Raw genomic sequence first — 24,663 nt, forward strand, 5'->3', positions numbered from 1 at the left:
ACTATGGGCAATTTAGCATGGCCAATCCATCTAACCTGCACATCTTTGGTCTGTGAGAGGAAACCACAGTACCCAAAGTAAATCCATGCAGACACGGGGAGAATGTACAAACTCCATATAGACAGTCACCCAAGACTGGAATTGCACCCGGGTCCCCGGAGTTGTGAGGTAGCAGTGCTAACCACTGAACCACCGTGCTGCCTGATTTTGCCACACTAGAGAATATCACACCAGTACTGTTCATCACTTTCTCACATTTTCCATTTTGTGATTCCAAATGCCGTTTCCTTTCTCTTAATTTTCATTACTATTCACAGTACATATTCCAACTCAGATTAGTTAAACTAACTCCTTATAGCCTTCTGTCTGCCTAGATATGTTTGTTTAGTAATTGCATAAATCAAGTAATACATTCTAAATCAGTGATTCTATGCCCTCTTTTCTAAAAACAAATTAATATTCGAATATTCCTTTGACAGATCTTTTTTATATTTTGATTCACAGAAAAGTTCTTCACCATCAACAATACATTTTTGAGTAATCTGTCATGAGATCTGGGTGTTGCTGGCTAGAGAATTTTTGGTATTAATTGTTTATTATTTTAATAAGCTTTTGCCTGCTTGTACTTTCTATTAATTCTTTGCCATTATAAATTCATCTAATGCTTATGCCACTTTCCAAGGTGAAGTGCATGGAAACACTAAATCACCAAAACTGGGGTAATGCCAAAGCAAAGTAACAAATTTACAACGGCGTTGTTTCCATAGCTTCCATTATCTTTGTAGATATTGAGTTATTATAAGGCTTTAAATTCTAGCTTCCACCAACATCCACCATTTTGATCAGAGCAAGTAAGGCTATTCATACCTGCCAATGGTTGATGTGAACAAAGGCTGGATGAGTTTGGTTGAGTTGCTAATGGAAAGAAGCAGCAGAAGGTGATTGGATACCCAAAACAAAGCTGTCTTGCCTCCAGGAGATTGGAGAGCTGTCTTGGGAAAAGGAGTGGAGTGGGAGTTGTAAACATGGGCAATATAGGAGGTGTGGAGTGGGAGAGAATAGAAAGGTTGAGATTTATAAGTCGAGGGAGTTGGGCGAAGGATGGGTGCAGGATGATGTAAGGGATAAAAAGGATGGGATGGTTACGGCATGAAAAGGATGGTCTTGAAAAGATAGCAACAGATTTGAAAGAATTATGTTGCTTTAAAGATGCTACTTTCACCACAAAATATTTTCCAGGTCTCTGTTAGAGAAATGTAAAAAAAAACGAAGTTACATCCCTGTTCCCCAATTCATTTATCCTTTGTTTCACCGAAAGACTATGCTTGCACTTAACTCCCTATTGTGTGGAAAATGACTAGCAGATTAAAAGTAATCTTGTTCACATACAAGCTTCCTATCTAACTTGCCATTGCTATGATTTTTGGGCATGCCTTTATGTTAGCATTGAATATCAGAACTGCATATGTAAACATTTTGATGGAAATTGTGTTTTGTATAATTCTAGCCAGTAGGTAGTGAGTGTAATAATCTCATAGTTATTGGTTGTCTTTTTATACTGTAGATTTTTAAATGGATTAGGCATTGCAAGAGTGTAGTCACACATTGAATTAATTGACATTGAGGAAGAAGTTCATTTATGGGATGTATGTGAGAACTAAAAGCAATTCAAAGAGGCACCATATAAAGAACATGTATCAGAAATATTATACAGCAGCAGCAGAGTTTGGAAATTATAAATGTTGTTTGGTATTGCTTTGATAGATCATGTCATACATGACTAGCGCTAGCATACTCCGTTGTGAATAATGGGGTTCTAGGAACTGATTCTGTGTGTACCTGAACTGTTTACATCTTATGTTCAACTATGCTTACCTTGCATGATGAAACAAGCTCAGCTCATTGAAGTGGCTGCCTCTGGAGTCCCATCAGGTTAAGGACAATGGATAAGTCCCTGAGCCTGGAGGACTAATTGGAGGCTGTCTAATACTAGCAGATCGGTTGTCACATGGTCAGAGCTGTCTGCTGTTGTCGTAAATAGAGAGGGGCAAGGGGGTCTATTCCAAGTCATTAGGCACAAATTAGGAGGCTGGCAACATTGTGAAATGCCCAAAATGTTACTGACAGTGTCAGGGTTATGAATAATTTTCAAAATGGAGCCTTCCAAACAATCATCCACAGTTGCAGGGAAAGCCTCCCTAATGTAATGGGTAGGTGCACTGGATTGAGAATAGTGTCCTTACCCTTAATGTTTTAGCAGCTGACTGGACTGATATCTCTTAAAATTGTTGAGAGGTGGGACTGTGACAAAAAGTGGGCAAGTACTGAGAGGTGTGCAATGTCAGGTTTGATTATTTCCATTTGCACCTTCTCATTAAACTCCTATTTAGTCTCTGTCTCTGATAGATTCCAGTAGCTTTCCTTCAATTTTACCATTTGTTCATAAACAATGGAGTGAAATCTGCAATTTTTCAATCTAAAACACCATTTAGATTAGACTAGATTACTTACAGTGTGGAAACAGGCCATTAGGCCCAACAAGTCCACACCGACCCGCCGAAGCGCAACCCACCCATACCCCTACATTTACCTCTTCACCTAACACGAGGGGCAATTTAGCATGACCAATTCACCTGACCCGCACATCTTTGGACTGTGGGAGGAAACCGGAGCACCTGGAGGAAACCCACGCAGACACGGGGAGAACGTGCAAACTCCACACAGACAGTCGTCTGAGGTGGTATGTGTGCTGTGAGGCAGCAGTGCTAACCACTGTGCCACCATGCCACCCACAGAAACCTGTGACTAAAGCAATTGCAATTCTTTCATCTATTGCTTTTATTATAGATTGGAAAGATTTGACAAGCTTAAGTCTCATTATTTGCATTGAATATAGGAGTTGTGAGGTCTTTGCGGCTGTACAGGACATTGGTTAGGGCACTATTGGAATGCTATGTGCAATTCTAGTCTCCCTGCTATAGGAAGGATGTTGTGAAAATTGAAAAGGTTCATAAAAGATTTACAAGGATATTCCCAGGGTTGGAACTATAGAGAGAGGCTGAAGAGACTTGCGCTGTTTTCCCTGGAGTGACAGAGACAGGAGTGCGTTGATAAGGTTTATAAAATCTTGAGGGGCAAGAATGGGGTTAATAAGCATGATCTTTTTTCTGTGGTGGGGAAATCCAAAACTGGAGAGCATAGGTTTAAGGTGAGAGGGGAAAGATGTAAAAGGCATTTAAGGGCAACGTTTTCATGCAAAGGGTAGGTTGTGCCTCACAAACCTTATTGAGTTCTTTGCGAAGGTGACCAAACAGTTAGATGAGGATGAAGCGGTTGATGTGGTATGTATGGATTTCAGTAAGGCGTTTGATAAGGATCCCCACATTAGGCTGTTGCACAAAGCATGGAAGCATGGGATTGAGGGTGATTTAGCAGTTTGGATCAGAATTGGCTAGCTGAAAGAAGACAAAGGGTGGTGGTTGATGGGAAATATTCATCGTGAAATTCAGTTACTAGTAGTGTACTGCAAAGATCTGTTTTGGGTCCACTGTTCTTTATCATTTTTACCAATGACCTGAATGAGGGCATAGAAGGATGACATTAAGGTCGGTAGAATTGTGGATAGTGCTGAAGGATGTTGTAGGTTACAGAGGGACATAGATAATCTGCAGTGATAGGCTGAGAGGTGGCAAATGGAGTTTAATGTGGAAAAGTGCGGGGTGATTCACTTTGGAAGGAGTAACGGAAATGCAGAGTACTGGGCTAATGATAAGATTCTTAGTAGTGTAGATGAGCAGAGAGATCTGTGTCCAAGTTGCCACCCAGGTTGATAGGGTTGTTCAGAAGGCATATGGTTTGTTAGCTTTTATTTGTAAAGGGATTGAGTTTCGGAACCATGAGATCATGCTGCAGCTGTACAAAACTCTGGTGCGGCCACACTCGGAGTATTACATATATAGTCTGGTCTCTGCATTATAGGAAGTATATGGAAGCTTTGAAAATGATTCAGAGGAAATTTACTAGGATGTTGCCTGGTATGGAGGGAAGGTCTTATGAAGAAAGGCTGAGGGACTTGAGGTTGTTTTTGTTAGAGAGAAGAAGGTTGATATGTGACTTAATTGAGACATAAGATTATCAGAGGGTTAGATAGGTTGGACAGTGAGAGCCATTTTCCTCGGAAGGCGATGGCTAGCAAGAGAGGATGTAGCTTTCAATTGAGGAGTGATAGATATAAGACAAATGTCAGAGGTAGTTTCTTTACTCGGAGTAGTAGAGGCGTGGAATGCTTTGCCTGCAGTAGTAATAGATTCGCCAACTTTAAGGGTATTTAAATGGTCATTGGATGGGCATATGGATGAGAATGGAATAATGTAGGTTAGATGGGCTTTACATTGGTTTCACAGGTCAGCACAACATCGAGGGCTGAAGGGCCCGTACTGTGCTGTTGTGTTCTATGGATGAAATGAGCTGCCAGAGGAAATGGTGGAGGCTGGTACAATAACAACATTTAAAAAACATCGATATGTATATGACTAGGAAGGGGTTAGAGGGATTTGAGCCAAATACTGGCAAATGAGACTAGATTTATTTAGATATCTGCTTGACAATGATGAGTTGAACTGAAGGGTCTGTTTCCGTACTGTACATCTGATTCTATTTCTTTAACTTCAATTTCTATTGAGCTACTAAGTTCCTCCCCTTAGCTGATTTTACATCCCCTTGAGTTCTATTGCTGTTTTCTTTTTCTACAATGAAAAATATTACAAAACTCATTTAATTATATCTGTTGCACATTGGATAAATCTTCACCATTCACTATTACAAATCACTCATTTATAAATGTTTTTGGTTTTGATAGATATTATAATATTTTTATCAATCTTTTTTTCACATTTCACTTTAAATGTGTCCCTTTAGTTTTTGTCCCATTCTACCGCAAGCCCACATTTTAATTGTAACTGTATAAATCTTATTTCTCCATCAGTTTTGGCCATGCTGCTTGTATAGGGATATGTGCTATTTTGCATCTTAAAAAAAATTTATTTGAACACTTCACAATATTTATTTCTCCATTTAACAATTCAACCCAGCTTACTGGGCCAATCTTATTCTTCTTTTCTTGCCCTGTTGATTGATACCAGGACTACTATGAGCTGTCATACACCTATCCTGTCAGCAAAGATTCATATTTATTAGAAAACCCTTGGGAATGTGAGTTTTAAGAAAAATAAATTCAGTGTATTATGTAATGTGTGCTAACTTTAACTTTAATACAGCTTGTTATTGCAGGAGGCTTTAAGGGTCTGAGGAGTACCTTCAGCAACACCCACAGTGATGATGTATTGTGGACCTGATGGATGAACAGCTTATGATCTCCATCCAGGTCCTCGTCATAGTCTCTATAACAATGTCCATCACATCAATGTAACTTGTACTTAGTTGTTAACTGCAATAAAATACATTTTGTTTAAGACAAAAGCCTCTTCTCATTAAAGTAGCAAGTTGCATTCCTTCTCTACACCAGACTAAATTGATCCTGTGGATCATTACTTAGCCTAAAAGAAGATGCTTGCAAGAAACCTATTCTATGATGTGCAATAGTGCAGTCAACCTCATTCCGCAGGATTGCTCATTGAACCTTAATATTTTGCTGGATACTGATATGAAAGCTTCCTGAACTTGTTTAGCTGTTCTTTAATCCAAGTGTGTATGTCCACATTGTGAGAGCAAAGAGCAATCTCTTTGGTTTTCATGCTGAGCTAATTACTGGCTGTTTCAATTGTTTATATGAATGAATGTCAGTTACATGGGTACATTTTGTGTGCATTTTAACTATCTTTAATTTTTAGGCAATGTTCAGTTTCTAAGCTCATCTATTTGATCTGAAGGCTAATTAATTGCAGTCGATCATTTAACATGTTAAAGTTCAATAAGAATGGAAAACCTATCCAAATAAAAATTCATTGGTCTGACTCATATTACACAACATGGAATTTTTCAACTGCTTTGTTGAACTAGCTTTAATATTGTCGTATGATACTCCGCTTAGAATGGCTAAATCTACCAGGTGACATTAAACTCATCATTTACATGTGTCTTGTTACCACTTGAATATTCTGTAGCTTACTGGCAGGAACTTATACTTGACTGAATTTGCATCAATGCTTTGTTTCTGGCTTAATAATATTGCATTCAATGAAGAGAATATTTTTAAATGTAGTTAATTTAATTCAACATTTACAGAATTTTGTTTTTTTTTAAATGTTAAGGTTGTTCAACAAATATTGAAATTTCTGCATTTTAATTGTGATAATTAACAAGAGTCTTGAATTGAAGTGATAGTTAATTATTTTATCTTTCAGGTGCTAAATCCAAAGAAGAAAGCAAAGAAGAAAAAATACATAAATTCTGGAACAGTGAGTACTTCTGTATTTCTTACACTCTATGCTCTAAAAATGATCAGAATGTCTCTGTAGGAACTGCAGCTCATTAAAAGGGTACAATTTAAGGGATCGTCATTATTTATTAGTAGACATCCAATTAAGCCTTTATTCTGATGTGAATAACATGATTGTAATTTTAAATATTCATCTTTTAGTTGACTATTTTTGCCTCTTTTGCTGCAGGTTCTGTTTCTGATGTGCTTGTGAGTTGATGCATGGGTGTGCAAATGACAAGCTTTAAGAATATAAAAATTCTGAATTTGTACTGAGTTTCATTGAATTCACCACCTTTTTTGCACATTTTGCTTGGGCTCTGCACTACAAAGTTCAGAAATTCTTCACAACAAATTAGATTTCGTAAATGTCATTATTTCTGTCATGCAATCTTTAATAGACTAAATCTTCTTTGGTTTAAAATTGACTCTGACCTTTTTACAAGCAAATTCCTTGTTTACTCAGTCATTAGAAAATATTGTGTACCTTCTTCTATTTACTTAAATATTATCTGTACATAGTTGTGTAGCAAAGGTTTATATATGCATATTTTAAGAGGTGTTAAAAAGATAAATTTTGGACATATAGGAGTGGAAAACCTTTTGATCTCAGGATTTTTTTTCCAATCTTTCTTTCTTCTCAGAATGACTTGGCTATTAATGCTCAAAGAGAATTAGACATGATTTCCAATGGTTTAAGTTAATAATTAGAAGATCATGTGGAGGCTGCCCGAATGTCCAATAAACGCTTTAAATGAAGCATTCTGCTCGGGGCTCCCTATCAGACAATCCAAACCTATGATGCATCAATCATTAGGTAGAAAGAAGTAGTGTAATGTTATTCCCAAGCCCTTACAATGTGTCACCTATTAAATGGATATGAAAATGTGATATTGTCCAGTTTGACTGAAAGAGTGATAAAAGCAGAATATTATTTAAATGGAGACCATGGGATGCTGTGGTGCGCAGGGATCTGGGTGTCCTCCTAGATAAATCACAGAATGTTCTCATCTAGGTACAGTATGTAATTAAGAGGATAATGGAGTGGTGGTCTTTATTGCAAGTGGGATGAAATACAAAAGTAAGGAAGTCTTGCTGCAACTGAACTGTTGGTGCAACCATGTTTAGGTTTCCTTACTTGCACTGGAAGCTCTTCAGAGAGGTAAAAAATGAGGTCTGCAGATGCTGGAGATCACAGCTGCAAATGTGTTGCCGGTCAAAGCACAGCAGGCCAGGCAGCATCTCAGGAATAGAGAATTCGACGTTTCGAGCATAAGCCCTTCATCAGAACGTCAAATTCTCTATTCCTGAGATGCTGCCTGGCCTGCTGTGCTTTGACCGGCAACACATTTGCAGCTCTTCAGAGAGGGCTCACTACGCTGATTTCTGGGATGACTGTTTTGTCTTCTGAGCAAAGGTTGCGTCACTGGGGCTTCTACTTAATAGAGTTTTGAAGAATGAGAAATGCTGTTTGAAACATGTCAGATTCTGAGGGGGAAGATCAGAACTGAAAAATGTGTCGCTGGAAAAGCGTAGCAGGTCAGGCAGCATCCAAGGAGCAGGAGAATCGATGTTTCGGGCATGAGCCCTTCTTCAGGAATGAGGATGAAAGACTTATGCCTGAAATGTTGATTCTCCTTCTCCTTGGATGATGCCTGACCTGCTGCGCTTTTCCAGCAACACATTTTTCAGATTCTGAGGGGACTTGACTGGGTAGATGCTGAGAAGACATTTTCCTTGAAAATGGAATCTAGAGCCAAGGAGTACAGTTTCAAAATAAGAAACATTCTCTTTAAGAAATAGATAAGGAGGAATTTCTTCTGTCTGAGGGTTGTGAATCTTTGGAATTCTCTTCCTAGAGAGCAACAATGTGTGGTTTATTGCACATATTCAAAGCTAAGATCTTTGATTAGAGAGGCCAGGCTTATGGAAGGCAGGACGGAGAGGTCACAATGAGATCACCAACACCTTTGGACTGACAGGGCAGGCAGTAAAAACTGAATGGCCTTACCCTGCTCCAATTTCTTGTCTTACGTTTTTATGACATGATGTTAGGCAGAACAAGACCAGCTGATCTGCTTAGCCTATATCAGCACATATATGATGCCTTATACCTTTGTAAATGGCTATTTTCTGCCATCTGAAGCCATAGACAATAGACAATAGCTGCAGGAGTAGGCCATTCTGCCCTTCGAGCCTGCACCACCATTCAATATGATCATGGCTGATCATCCTTAATCAGTATCCTGTTCCTGCCTTCTCTCCATAACCCTTGATTCCACAATCCTTGAGAGCTCTATCCAACTCTTTCTTAAATGAATCCAGAGACTTCTGCCCTCTGGGGCAGAGCATTCCACACAGCCACCACACTCTGGGTGAAGAAGTTCCTCCTCATCTCTGTCCTAAATGGTCTATCCCGTATTTTTAAGCTGTGTCCTCTGGTTCAGAGGTAACATGTTTCCTGCTACCAGAGTGTCCAATCCTTTCATAACCTTATATGTCGCAATCAGATCCCCTCTCAGTCTTCTAAACTCAAGGGTATACAAGCCCAGTTGCTCCAGTCTTTCAGCGTAAGGTAGTCCCGCCATTCCAGAAATTGACCTCGTGAACCTATGCTGCACTCCCTCAATAGCCAGAATGTCTTTCCTCAAATTTGGAGACCAGAACTGCACACAGTACTCCAGGTGTGGTCTCACCAGGGTCTTGTACAGCTGCAGAAGAACCTCTTTGCTTCTATACTCAATCTCTCTTGTTATGAAGGCCAGCATGCTATTAGCCTTCTTCACTACCTGCTGTACTGCATGCTTACCTTCATTGATTGGTGTACAAGAACACCCAGATCTCTCTGTACTGCCCTGTTACCTAAATTGATTCCATTTAGGTAGTAATCTGCCTTCCTGTTCTTGCCACCAAAGTGGATGACCAAACGTTTATCCACATAAAACTGCATCTGCCATGCATCTGACCACTCACCTAATTTGTCCAGGTCACCCAGTAATCTCCTAACATCTTCATCACATTTCACCCTGCCACCCAGCTTAGTATCATCAATAAATTTGCTAATGTTATTACTAATACCATCTTCTATATATTAACATATATTGTAAAAAGCTGCGGACCCAGTACTGATCCCTGCGGTACCCCACTTTTGACTGCCTGCCATTCTGAAATGGAGCCGTTTATCACTACTCTTTGTTTCCTATCAGCCAACCAACTTTCGATTCAAGTTAGTACTTTGCCCCCAATACCATGCGCCCTAATTCTGCTCACTAACCTCCTTTGTGGGACTTTATCAAAAGCTTTCTGAAAGTCCAGGTTCACTACATCTACTGGATCTCCCTCGTCCATCATCAGAGTTACATCCTCAAAAAATTCCAGAAGATTAGTCAAGCATGATTTCCCCTTCATAAATCCATGCTGACTCTGACCTATCCTGTTACTACTATCCAGATGTGTCGTAATTTCATCCTTTATAATAGACTGCAGCACCTTTTCCCACCACTGAGGTCAGACTAACTGGTTTATAATTTCCTGCTTTCTCTCTCCCATCTTTCTTAAAACGTGGTATAACATTAGCCACCCTCCAATCCGCAGGAACTGATCCTGAATCTATCGAACTCTGGAAAATAATCAGCAACGCATCCACGATTTCCATACAGCAGCGTTAGATAAATGGCTTTATAAAAGGCCATTTAGGAAAGTCTGAAAATGTCCTTTTTGACACCTTTTGTTGATTGAATGAGTGCAGAAGACAATTTGACCCTGACCTTTTTTTGCAGGATGCCTATCGCTTGTAGGAAGTGATCTCTACTCTAACAGAAATAACATTCTTTCTTGAAACAACACAGCAAATCAGAGATCCTCATGTTAGTTGATTACTTGTTCCACAGTTTCTGCTGTTTTGTGGATAAATAAAAACTTCCTAAGAGCTACAGCTTAGCTTTCCCTACTATAACTTCTCAACCTGATTCCTGATTTCTCAGTTGAAATACAGTCTAGTTCCTTCATTTTTTTTTAGAGTTTGATCAAATTGTTCTTTAAATTATACACATCTGACTCTTTAACATTATTTTAAGCCTGCAATCGATTCACCTGCCATCACGTGCATCTTTCAAAAGATTCAGTTAATTCCCACACATGAAGGAATCAAAGCTGGGGTGCAGTTTCATAAATTGGATCAAAATAAAGTTTTGTACAAAGATAAAATTGTATATTTTGCTTTGTAATGAGTTGTCCTGTGAATAAAATAGAGTCTCCCATTAGATTTAAATCTAGTTTCAAATCTTAAGACAGAAATGAGAAGCAATTTCTTCTGTTAATCATCAAATCCTTAGTGTGGAAACAGGCCTTTGCTTCAACAACTCCACACCGCCCCTCTGAAGAGTACCCCCCACCCAGACCCATTCCCCTAGCCTATTATCCAATATTTATCCTTAACCAGTGCATCTAAGCTACATATCCCAGAACACTATGGGAAATTTAAAATGGCCAATTTACCGAATCTGTACATCTTTGACTGTGGGAGGAAACCAGAGCACCTGAAGGAAACCTACAAAGACACAGGGAGAATGTGCAAACTCCACACAGATAGCTGCCCTAGGCTGGAATTGAACCTGGCCCTCTGGGGCAGCAGTGCTAACCACTGGGCCATTTCAGTGGATAATGAATTTATGGAATTCTTTACTGCAGAGACATGTAAAGTTTGGGTTGTTAAGTGTATTCAAAACTTAGATTTTAATCCATTAGGGAATTAAGGGTTATGGGGAAAGTGGAGTTGAGGATTATCAGATCAACCATGATCCCATTAAATGGCAGAGCAGCCTCAATGGGCAGAATGGCCTACTCCTGCTCCTATGTTGTATGGTCTTATTAATTGTGAAGAGTAACAAGTTAATGCTTTTGCTTTGCTCATGTGAAATTTCCTTATCCAGAGTGTGGTGCTATGTCAGTTGCCATGTAACAACCAGTTGGAAAACACATAACAAAAAACAATGATTAACAAAGGAGAAAAGAGGGGAAAGAACCAGCATTTAAAGGAACTCTGAGTGAAAGGTGGTTTCAGTATTTGTGCCACTAAAGTTAGAGTGATGTGCTTGGATACAGAAATAATGCTGAACTTGGACAGCCAACTTGGCCTACGCTTTAAATAAACTACCCACTGCCCGGTGATCAACCTTATTGGAGGGGGGGATATTGCAAGTGTACCGCGATAGCAGTGATACGATAAGAGAGAATTACAAATCTGAAAGGGATGAATCAATGCATGAATTTAACTGAGATGTTTTTGGAAGGGGAGAATAAAAACAACAATAACTGTGCTTGGATCTTGATCAAAATCTACAAATTCAGTGTGGGAGGTAAGGTGAAATGATATATATTGTATTCTGTGGAATATCTGAGGTTAGAGGTTGTGGCAGGGAACAGCGATATTTTAAGTCAGTTTTCTAGAGCTCTGAGCAAATAATAATTCTGCATCGGATATATCTGTGAGACCTAGGGCAGGATTTTCAAAGCTGGATTGGGAACTTGATACCGTCATAGATTCTAGGTTCCAGCCTTGTAGTTGAGCTTCACCATTTCTAAGCGTAAATGGGGGTCCGGGCAGGAGTTGCGCTTGACACCTAATTATAAACACCAGACACCTCTAAGAGAATACCTGCTTGGCATCTGTGGTAAAGGGAAGTGGCAGCCATATTGGAAGCTGTTGTTATCTTGCTAAGGAGACCAGGCGGGTCGTGATAGGACTGGAAGGATAAAGACAGCATAAACTCGGAATGGACGCTAAGTCAGGTGCACAATGCTTAACCCAGCGCCAGTTGACCATTCAAATTTCACAAAATTCGCTACTTTTTGGTGTGTTTTGTCTCCAACAGCTCTGCACAAGGTGGCCTGACCGTTCCACCTGTATGGGGGAAAATAAGATTGCAAATCCAACAGGCCTCTTTAGCAAATTCCTTAAGATGTCTGAAGGTGTATTAATTGGCGTTGAGCGAGTTTCCTGTTTCTTCCTCCTGCAGCCCTGTTGAAAATTGCAAACTTTAATGCCACCTTATGTGAATGTCATTTTCAAATTCTGCACTCATCCATTCCTTGTCTAACAATTCAAAGTTCAGCTCCTAGTTTCACTTCAGTGTAAATAGTCATGTTCATGACTTTTTACTCATCAGTCATGATACTTGCCATTCAATACAAAACTAAATTGCTGAAGCAAGTTTCTGTGATATTCAGAAAGCGCATTCCAGCAGCCAGTTTTTCACACCGAGGGAGCAAAACACACTGAGGGAGTTGGGTCTGTTTTTACATCAGAAACTGATTTGAGAAATTGACTGAAGTTCGGAGTTTCCTGGTGAAATGCTTTGATGTGGAGTTTCCCGTAAAATAAAACTGATAGGGGCAATAATGGAGATGGATGTCAGACACTGAAGCCAGTCACCGCTGAGTTATCTGGTTGTCCTGCTAATCAGGCCTCCTACTGTCCCACAAGGAGATGAGCTATCACCAGGCAGCCAGGTGCCTGGCACCTATGAAGTACAGGAGGAAGTTCTTTTTCCCAGATGGTAGGAGGAAGAGGCTGCTTTGTCACTTGTAGAAACACTTCTTCTGCTCAGTGTCATCTCCCTCTCCTCTCTTGTCTTCTGTTATAATTCAGAGCCTCATCATCTTCAAAGTCCACATGTCACTGGAGGTCCATGACAGGGAGAGCATAGTAGGTCATCACAGTATTTGAGATCATTGCAGTAGGGTATTGCGGGACACTCCTTCCCAGTTCACCAAGCTTGTGATTTTCCATCAATTGTGAATGTGAAATATTGTCTGCCATTAGTGATGTAAGCACCTCCCATCTTGGTGATGGAGCAGTATAGCGGGATGGTACAGTCAGTGGCCAGCATTGCTGCCTCACACCACCAGGGTCCCTGGTTCAATTTCCCTCTCATGTGAATGTCTGCGTGGAGTTTGCACATTCTCCCTGTGTCTGTGTGGGTTTCCTTTATGTTCTTCGCTTTCTTCCCACAATCCAAAAGTATTCAGGTTAGGTGGAGTGGCCATGCTAAATTGCCTATAGTGTCCAGGGATGTACAGGCTAGGTAGATTAGCCATGAAAAATGCATGGTTACAGGGATAGGGTAGAGTGTTGGATCTTGGGGTGAGATGTTTTTGAGTTAGTGTGGACTTAAGGGGCCAAATGGCTAGTGTACACACTATAGGTTTCTCTGATTTTATAATTCCATGTATAGCCAGCCATTTGTGAGATGCCACAAAGTTCCATACTGACCAGTTCGCCATCGTGTGAGACTCTTTCCCTAGAGATCCACTGTATCTTTTCAGTACTGATTCTTAATCATCAACATGTACCTTCATGTGCCTGTACTGTGGGTGGCGTCCCCTTCTCCTTCATTTTCCTCAGTGCTCCCCTCTGACAGGGCCCTTCCCTTTGTTAGCTGCTGCTCCTCATCTCCAATGGAACATTTCCAGCAGCACTCTTATTAGTGGTCAGTTGGGGTCCTACTTCCCTTACCAGCTGCTCTTTGCCTGCACAATTCCAGAATGGTGACAGCTGTTTGAAATGAAAGTCCTAAACTTTGACTTCTTCCTTGCCCTATGATAGGGTCCTGCAACTTTAATGTTAAAGAGTTGACCACTTACTTTTTGTTGGGCCCCTGCTTTGTTCCTGAGCTGATCCTTACCTTTTACTCCCTGAAGTAGACAGCTCTGAAATCACTAGCTACTTGCAGCAAAGCCCAGAAAGTTCCTAGCTCTCAATGATCTCAGTTGGCCTGTTGAGGAGTGTAACCCAGTTCAGACATTGTGTTTTTCCTACCTTCTGAAAATTTGGAATTGTTGAAATTGGAAGTGGGATATCTGGTGGCAAGATATAGTATTTTTAGGTCACCCTCCTCCATTTCATCTTGAATCAAGTCTCGCAAATCTGGCCTTAGGTCTCTCCGAACTCTCACAAGGAAGATCGATGAGTTCAAGGAAGGAAGAGCAAAGAGAAATATAGATATCAAGTGCTTTTTCATAATTTAAACATTTTAGATTAAAATAGTTAAAATAGTTTGTGTTGGTGACAGAACGTAAACCATAGGGATGTGGTGTTGTGGGATATAGGATGTAAGGTTAGTGGCAACTTACAGTTTGATCATTTTCCCTTTAAACTACTATCAAATTCCAATCAAGCAATTTTCAGGTAATATAGTCATAAATAAAATCTCGTACTTCATTAAAATCTGGTGAAAGAAATAATGGCTGATTGGCGGAGGCGAAAGGTGGGTGAATTATTAGTCTCGTGCCAAAATGCGAAGTAAGCAATAGCAAACCAAAAGACCACTCCCCCCAATTAATGATCTTGGTTCGGCAGTTACTATTAGATCTTGAAGTCATGCCCGGCATCTGTGACTTTAGGATGTAATTCAGATAGACACTTTAGTGCATGCCTGGGGGAGTGCTGCACTAGCCGAAGTGCTGTCTTTCAGGTGTTGAGGTTTTGAACCATGGACTTTGCTGTACACAAACTGGATGCTGCATTTCCTATGTCAAAAGCTGGGACTTCAGGTTGGAAGTACTCCAATGGCTGCACAGCATGTTGGGAGGATGTCCTGAATTTGCGAAGACATTGTCCAAATATAAACTCTTTCTTCCTTCTCACTGACATTAGAGGAATACGGCATGTTTTAAGTTGGACTGTTAATTGGTAGTTATTCATTTTAAGCTATTGCTCATGATTAATTTCATCTCCAATTATTTTGAAGTAAAACAAAACACAACTGAGCACTGAGAACTTTGCCAACTAAGAACTCCAGTTTAGCAGACAGTCAAATGGAACAACTGATTTGAAAGTAAGAAAATTGTGCAAATTCTTCAGCTGTAAGAGGAAGACAAGTGCTTTGTAATATGGCACACATTCCCACATTAATTCCAACAGTTTTCATTTTCCTGTTTGAGGTGTTGTTCCTGTTTCATTGTCTTTATCAGGAGGGTGTTGTAGTGTTTGTTTTTAGTTTGCACGATAATAACTCCACATGAGACAAAATTATTGTTTCTGTTTTTTTTCTAGGTAACATTGCTTTCCTTTGCAGTTGAAACTGAGTGCACATTCCTTGATTACATTAGAGGAGGGTGAGTATTTAATTTGTTCAATTTAAATCATACGTTTAATACATACCTTTAAATGAGAATATCAAACTTTAATGTCATTTAATGAGCGACTTGAACTTTTTCTCTTTCAAATACCCATTATAATTTACTGCAAAATCTGATTACTGTTTAACATTGCATTCTTGACTAGTAACAGTGATTTTAAAAAATAAGCCATTTTTATTTTAAAAGTTACATTTGATGGTCATATTACTTTCCAATATCCTTGACATACTCCATATTTAGCAACAGAAAAATGAGTAAACTAGCCTAAATTAATCCCTTGTATATGATCTATTAATTATTTCTGGAACATGGAATTTGAATTAGATTCCATTTCTAGAGCTAGTAATTTAAAACTTGTTGTCACTCTTATGTTGCTAGGCACTGGAGCATGAATTATTAATGACTTAAATTTAGAATCTGAAGTATTTTAATAATTACATGTTATTTGCATTCAATTAAAGGAATGATTAAAGTTAAAACTACCAGAGAATATTTTCCATTCCACACGTATAGTGGCATCTTTGTATATGCCAACACTGATGTGCTTACAGATTTGAGTACCTAGGCAGTATGTTGAAGTATCGGCCATTATGGCTTTCACGTTGCAATGATGTGATGTCAACATCAGTGATCTTTAAGAAATGAAAGGATTTATTGTATTAATTGCAAGCAGCCTGATTTTCTGTTATTGATTAGAACAAACAGGCCAAATTGTTCGTGGAAAAGAACACCATGAAATAAATTTTGTTTAATGAAGAAGATCCTTGGATACAAAATTCCAGTCAGAGATCTATACTAATATCTAATCTGTAAGTTAGTGTTCCCTGTAGAGAACTTTACACAAGTGCTGTGTACAACACAAAATCCCATGAATTCCTTATGCAATTACGTTTTCAAAATTCACAAAGCTTTGTGAGGGTCTCCTAATTTGAACAATGAAAATTTGGATTAATATAGCACCTTTAACATCATGAATTATCTCAAGCCACTCCACAGGAATATTAGAAACACCTTTTTTTTTAAGCCACATACTGTGTCACTTACAAAAGGTTGACATTAAGGCAGAGACTAAAAGCTTGGTTAAAGAGCTAGGTTTTAAGCAGTGCGTTAAAGAAGTAAAATGAAGTAGAAAGACAGAGAGAGGTATGGAGAGTGAAGTGGGGTTAATGCAGCTAGTGGAGGAGCAATTAAAATTAGGGATTCACAAAATTCCACAGAATTAGAGGAAGGTAACAATCTCACAGGGTTGTGGGTCCATAGTAGATTAGAGATAAGCAAGGGCAGGCCATGGACGTGTTTGAAAACAAGGATGAGAATTTTAAAATCAGCTTGTTGTTTGACAGAGAGCCAGTGTCTGTGAGTGAGCAGAGGGGTGATAGGTGGATGGGATCTACCGTGCCAATTGGCATAAGGACAAGAAAATTAGGCAAGTAAACACGTGGCTAAGGGATTGGTGTGGGAAAGAGGGATTCCACTTCATGGGGCATTGGCATCAGTTTTGGAATGGGGGGATCTGTACCGTTGGGACGGTCTCCACCTGAACTGATCAGGTACCAATGTTCTAGCGAAGAGGATAAATAGGGTGGTCAGTAGGACTTTAAACTTCTGAGTTGGGGGGAAGGGAAAGTGAAAGCGACAGGGAGTATGGCGTTAAATGGAAAGATAAACAGCAGGATAATATGTGTCCAGGCGGATTTAAAATTGAGGCAGACTGAGAATGCAGAAAAAAGCAAGGATAACTTAGGACATCATATGACTTCCAACATCTCTAATGATAAGAAAGTTAGCGTTAAGGCACTTTACCTGAATGCTCGTAGCATTCATAACAAAGCCGATGAACTAATGGCACAGATAATAGTGAATGATTATGATGTGGTAGCCATCACAGAGACATGGTTACAGGGGGGTCAGGACTGGCTGTTAAACCTCCATGGTTTTTCAACTTATCGAAAAGACAGAGAGGGGGGCAGATGGGGTGGGGTTGCCTTGTTAGTTAAGAACAAAATTAAATCAATGGTATTGAATGACATAGCGTTGGATGATGTGGAGTCTGTGTGGGTGGAATTGAGGAACCACAAAGGCAAAAAAGCCATAATTGGAGTTGTGTACAGACCTCCTAACAGTGGTCAGGACCAGGGACGCAACATGTACCGGGAAATACAGAAGGCATGTCAGAAAGGCAAGGTCACATTGATCATGGGAGACTTCAATATGCAGGTGGATTGGGTAAATAATCTTGCTAGTGGATCCAAAGAAAGGGAATTCATGGAATGCTTACAGGATGGCTTTTTGGAACAGCTTGTCATGGAGCCCACAAGGGAGCAAGCTATTCTGGACCTAGTGCTTTGCAATGAACCAGACTCTATAAAAGATCTTAAAGTAAGGGAACCCTTAGGAAGTAGCGATCATAATATGGTAGAGTTCAGTCTGCACTTTGAAAGAGAGAAGGCAAAATCGGATGTAATGGTGCTACAGTTAAATAAAGGTAATTATGAGGGCATGAGAGAGGAACTGACAAAAATAGACTGGATGCAGAGGCTAACCGGGAAGACCGTAGAGCAAAAATGGCAGGAGTTTGTGGGTATAATTGAGGACACTGTACAGAGGTTCATCCCCAAGAAAAGAAAGATTATCCGGGGAGGAATTAGACAACCATGGCTGACAAAGGAAGTCAGGAAATGTATTAAAGAAAAAGAGAGATCCTATAAAGTGGCTAAGAACAGTGGGAAATCAGAAGATTGGGAAGGATACAAAAACAAACAGAGGATAACAAAGAGTATAATAAGATTTGAGAGGATCAAATATGAAGGAAGGCTAGCCAGTAATATTAGAAATGATCGTAAAAGTTTCTTTCAATACATAAGAAACCAACAACAGGCAAAAGTAGACATTGGGCCACTTCAAACTGATGCAGGAAGCCTAGTGATGGGAGATAAGGAAATAGCAGGAGAACTTAACAAGTACTTTGCGTCAGTTTTCACAGTGGAAGACATGAGTAATATCCCAACAATTAAAGGGAGTCACGGGGCTGAGTTGAGTATGGTTGCCGTTACGAAAGAGAGAGTGCTAGAAAAGTTAAAAAGTCTTAAAATTGACTAAATCTCCTGGCCCCGATGGGATACACCCTAGAGTTCTGAGAGAGGTGGCTGAGGAAATAGCAGAGACATTGGTTGAGATCTTTCAAGAGTCACTGGAGTCAGGAAAGGTACCGGATGATTGGAAGATAGCTGTTCTAACCCCCCTTGTTCAAGAAAGGATCAAGACAAAAGATGGAAAATTATAGGCCAATCAGCTTAACCTCGGTTGTTGGTAAAATTCTAGAATCGATCATTAAGGATGAGGTTTCTAAATTCTTGGAAGAGCAGAGTCTGATTAGAACAAGTCAACATGGATTTAGTAAAGGGAGGTCGTGCCTGACAAACCTGTTGGAATTTTTTTGAAGAGGTAACAAGTAGGTTAGACCAGGGAAACCCAGTGGATGTCGTCTATCTAGACTTTCAAAAGGCCTTTGATAAGGTGCCACACGGGAGGCTGCTGAGCAAGGTGAGGGCCCATGGTGTTTGAGGTGAGCTGCTGGGATGGATTGAGGATTGGCTGTCTAACAGAAGGCAGAGAGTTGGGATAAAAGGTTCTTTTTCAGAATGGCAGCCGGTGACGAGCGGTGTCCCGCAGGGTTCAGTGTTGGGGCCACAGCTATTCGCATTATATATTAATGATTTGGATGAGGGGACTGGGGGCATTCTAGTAAAGTTTGCCGATGATACGAAGTTAGGTGGACAGGCAGGTAGTACTGAGGAAGTGGGGAGGCTACAGAAGGATCTAGACAGGTTGGGAGAGTGGTCCAGGAAATGGCTGATGGAATTTAACGTAAGCAAGTGCGAGGTCTTGCACTTTGGCAAAAAGAATAAAAGCATAGACTACTTTCTAAATGGTGAGAAAATTAGTAAAGCCAAAGTACAAAGGGATCTGCGAGTGCTAGTCGAGGATTCTCTAAAGGTAAACATGCAGGTTGAGTCCGTGATTAAGAAAGCGATTGCAATATTGTCTCTTATCTCAAGAGGGTTGGAATATAAAAGCAGAGATGTGCTACTGAGACTTTATAAAGCTCTGGTTAGGCCCCATTTGGAGTACTGTGTCCAGTTTTGGTCCCCACACCTCAGGAAGGACATACTGGCACTGAAACATGTCCAGCGGAGATTCACACAGATGATCCCTGGAATGGCAGGTCTAACATATGAGGAACGGCTGAGGATCCTGGGATTGTATTCATTGGAATTTAGAAGATTAAGGGGAGACTTAATAGAGACGTACAAGATAATACATGGCTTGGAAAGGGTGGACGCTAGGAAATTGTTTCCATTAGGCGAGGAGACTAGGACACAGCTTTAAAATTAGAGGGGGTCAATTCAGAACAGAACAGAAATGCGGAGACATTTCTTCAGCCAGAGAGTGGTGGGCCTGTGGAATTCATTGCCACGGAGTGCAGTGGAGGCCGAGACGCTAAATGTCTTCAAGGCCGAGATTGATAGATTCTTGTTGTCTCGAGGAATTAAGGGCTACGGGGAGAACACTGATAAATAGAGTTGAAATGTCCATCAGCCATGATTGAATGGCGGAGTGGACTCAATGGGCCGAATGGCTTTACTTCCACTCCTGTGTCTTATGGTCTTATGTGACTAGTAAGAGTTTTAGGTGACCTAAAGTTTCCTGATGGTATAATATGGGAGAGCAGCCAGAAATACATTAGAATAATCAAATTTTGAGGTAACAAAGCCATGAATGAGGGTTTCAATATCAGCTGAGCTGAAATAGGGTGAAGTTTAATGGTAGATGGAAACAAATAGTCATCATGATGGCACAAAAATGAAGTTGGAATCTCAATTCGGGATAGAGATTGTGAACAAATTGGCTTAATCTCAAACTGTTATCAAGGAGATGGATGGAATATGGTAGTGAACATGTTCCAAGTGGTGACTGAAAATTCTAGTTTTTGTTCAATATTTAATTGCAGAAAACTCTGCACATCCAGTGCAAGATGTCAGATAAACAGTCTGATAATTTAATAATTATTGAGTGAGGAGGAGGTGCTGAGGAAAAGCTGCACATCAGCACTATACATATCAAAACTGACATTGTCCTTCATCAACCTTACCCAAAAACACAATCTGTAGAAGGTACCACAGATGTCAGGACATTCTCAGGTTCCTGAGGCGCATCAGCAACTGAAGTAGAGTTGGAGGCCACTCCCATTTTGGAAGATTTGGGCAATTAACTATTAGCAGAAAATGCTGTTGCCTGAGATTATATTTCCTGCTGAAATTATGTTTCAAACCACTGAACTGCATCTTTCCATCCCAGTTCAAATTAAGTGTGCTTTGTAAACCAGTCAAGCACAAGTGCAATATTATGCTTTAATAGATGTTAACCTTCAAGTGTAATTTTACTGGTGACAGTGAAGGCAGTTCAAAACAATTATGCAGTGATTTCATCACCTGCTTTGTCACAGGCAGCTTTAGAGATTGATTTGTTTAATTTATCTAGCAAAAGCCCAGAAAAGTAGAATCCTTTCATTTGAATTTTTTAACATATTAAATAGATTTATGGACAGCTATTGGGCACAACGTATTTACATTTTTTTCTATTGAGCATCAGTTTAATTAAGAAATCAAATCTCTTTTACATCATATGTTTTTGTGGTACCGTGGAATGCACTTGTTGAACATTAGTTATGGATGAATAAAAGTGAAATAACGTATTATTTAACTTAGGTTATATTCACAGTTACCTTCTAAAATATAATTGTTGAACTTGAATAAAACTCGGAATGCAGCCAGTTTTCTACTGTGAAATTATCATTAGTGATTGAATTGAAAAGATTATGTTTCAGTGGCTGTAAAACTGAAAATCATACTCTTTTAGGCAAAGCCAATCAAAATGTATTAAATGATATAATAATCTCACTTTAATGACCTGATAATTAACAGAACAAAGCAATATATCATTTGGATTAAATATCAGAACTCTCAGAATTACCACTTGTCCATCATAAATGAATACGTCATCAGAGGTGCCCATTGCACTGTCTGACAATGGGTTGTACTGGCCATTGACGTCACCACAATACTCTCTGACCCAAACATAATCTTCTTCATATTTCTGTTTTCATCAGTCTCTGAGCTTTTGCTGAGAGAGTTATGACTGTTGTTGATGCAAACACTCCAGATCTTCTACAAGGATTGTGTTACCTTGTTGGGGCTTTGCCACTGGTGTACAATATTCAGCTACTTTTCCAGGACGTACACTTGTCTTTATAGGAAATCTCATCATCATCTGAATTGTTACGCTCATCGATACAATTTTACCATCTCCTTAGAATTTAAAGTGTGACTCAGAACTTGTGGTCTGCCTTTAACTAAAGTGGAGACCAAGAACATAATCTGTGAACTTCTCTCAATCCCATACAGCAGCTACTGGTTCATTCTCTATCACAGCATATCTCTGACTTATATCTGTCGGTGAGCACAATGTACAGTAAACTGGTCAGAACTTTGCATCCATCTGTACCTGAGAGTGCAGCTCCCAAAACTGCAGACGGTCATCTACAGCAATAATAGGGAGTAACTGTGGGTCACAGTGAACTAAAATATCGGGTGATAGCAATGCTTCTGACATTTTCTCAAAAGATCTCTGTGTATTTGGTCCTGGGGCATGTATTGTCCAGAACTAAGTAACAGCTATGTAGTTACTCACGGACTGTAGTTACGTTAGAACTAGAATTGGGGTTAGAATTAGAATTAAAATTAGAATTAACTTTATTGTCCCATGTAAACTTTCTCTGTACTCATGAGAGTACAAGTCACCACTTATGGCACCATCTTAGGTACCAAGGTACTTGGGTACAGATTCTTAAGTACAAATTCTTAGATGCAAAAGTTGGACAAATAAATTAAAAGCTCAGCAATAAGTAAGAAAAGTAGAGAAATAAGAGTTCAGAATAATAGGCATTCCAACCCAGATAACACTGGGCTTCACTTTGAGGTCGGGAGTCAAGCCCACACTGAGGCTGGAGTCCGCGTTCGCTTTCATCCCCGACATTGCAGATGCTGCCTGAGGATGGGAGGTAAAATGAAAAAGGAAACAAAAATCCGAAAAGAGAGAGGGGGAGAAAAAGGAAAGAAACAGACAGAATGGAAGAGCTTCAGCTCAGAAATCCTACTCCTCTGTTATCTCTAACTAGGCCTACCGTACCCATGAATCTCCGGAGTTCAGTCATTTTCTGAAGAACTGTAAATGCCTTGAATATTTGTACCTCTGTGAATTAAGTCTGACATGAGGTTCATCCACAATATGCCCAAGGATGTGACAGTGTGAGAATTCATGTTTGTTTTTGAGAGTAAGTCCTTTTTCTGGTTGCTATTGTAGCATTGCAGTGTGGTGTTCTATCTGACTAGCTCCATGGTTCCATGTGTACAACTCTTCCAAGTCCTTCCAGGAGCTTGACATTGTTATCTGGATGAGCCAATGTGATGCCCAAGGGAATTGAAGCAAAATCTTTGGGAAGGAATCATGAAGAGTATGAGCAACTTAAAAGTTTTACTGAGGGGGTAATTATTAAAAACCACTTTTGGATCTAGCTTCAAGACTGAATTCTTTGAAAATTTAGCTAACCCACAGATACATTTAGCTTGCGTTCAACAGCTTTTTTTTCAGCTATGTAAGATCTAAGAAAATTCTACATTGTTTTGAATATTTATAGCTCAGGTTGAGGTTCTGGATATAGGTTTGCTTGCTGAGCTGGAAGGTTCGTTTTCAGATGTTTCGTCGTCATACTAGGTAGCATCTTCAGTGAGCCTCTAGATGAAGCACTGGTGGTGTAAACCGCTTTCTACTTATATGTTTGGGTTTCCTTGGGTTGGTGACGTCATTTCCTGTTTTTTTCTCAGGGGGTGGTAAATGGGATCCAAGTCGATGTGTTTGTTGATAGAGTTCCAGTTGGAATGCCATGCTTCTAGGAATTCTCGCTCATGTCTCTATTTGGCTTGTCCTAGTATGGATGTTTGTCCCAGTCAAATTGGTGTTCTTCCCTCATCCATATATAAAGATACTCGTGAGAGAGGGTCATGTCATTTTGTGGTTAGTTGATGTTCATGTATCTTGGTGGCTAGTTTTCTGCCTGATGGTCCAATGTAGTGTTTGTTACATTTCTTGCAAGGTATTTTGCAAATGGCATTAGTTTTGCTTGTTGACTGTAGAGGTTCTTTCAAGTTCATCAGCTGCTGTGTTAGTGTTGGTGGGTTTGTGGGCTACCATGATACCAAGGAGTCTGAGTAGTCTGGCAGTCATTTCCAAGATGTCTTTGATGTAGGGGAAAGTGGCTAGAGTTTGTGGACATGTTTTGCCTGCTCTTTGGTTTGTTGCTGAGAAATTGGCGGACTGTGTTCATTGGGTACCTCTTCTTTTCGAATACACTGTATAGGTAACTTTCCTCTGCATAGTTCTTCTGTGCTGCAGCGTGTGGTGGCTCATTGAAATAATCTTTTAATGCAGCTTCATTTGTGGATGTTGGGATGATTGCTTCTATAGATCAATATTTGACCTGTATGTGTTATTTTCCTGTGGACACTGATTTGAAGTTCCCCATTGCTTGTTTGCTCTAATGCGACATCTAGGAATGAGAGTTTGTTGTTGTTTTCCTCCTCTTTAGTGAATTTTATCCCAGTAAGGATACAGTTGGGTTTAAGCACTGGCATCATCTGCAAACACCAGTATGTTGATGCTTGTGACAGGTTAGAAAACCCATATTTTGCCATGGAGTCAATTCCTTTCTTTACCTTTGGAGACACTGGATTAGAATCTTTCTGGATGTAAACAGAAATACTGGGCTGAAACTTTGTTTTTGGCTCAGGCTCAGTTTTGTAGAGAGAAGCCCCGTGCAAATCTCAACAAGACCTAGTGAGCTTTCTCCATCAGCTCTTTCCAAAATCGCCTTATTCACTGCATATTCCATCCAATTGGTGCCACTCAATTCTAGCTCCCCTTCTGCCATTCATCATGCTGAGAACAACTCACCACTGCTGAGATATTCC

At 39.9% G+C, this 24,663-nt stretch overlaps 1 protein-coding gene across 2 annotated transcripts in view; it reads left to right on the forward strand.

Moving 5' to 3' along the window:
- The window catches only part of LOC132826766 (copine-8), a 359,716-nt gene that overhangs the window by 256,980 nt on the left and 78,073 nt on the right, over positions 1–24,663 (forward strand). For both annotated transcript variants that reach the window (XM_060842950.1, XM_060842949.1), the window contains exons 12-13: positions 6,363–6,416; positions 15,492–15,553. In XM_060842950.1, coding sequence (XP_060698933.1) covers positions 6,363–6,416; positions 15,492–15,553 — 116 coding nt within the window. The remainder of the gene's footprint in view (positions 1–6,362; positions 6,417–15,491; positions 15,554–24,663) is intronic.

This window comes from Hemiscyllium ocellatum, chromosome 23, assembly GCF_020745735.1.
Source record: "Hemiscyllium ocellatum isolate sHemOce1 chromosome 23, sHemOce1.pat.X.cur, whole genome shotgun sequence".
Classification (NCBI taxonomy): Eukaryota; Metazoa; Chordata; class Chondrichthyes; order Orectolobiformes; family Hemiscylliidae; genus Hemiscyllium; species Hemiscyllium ocellatum.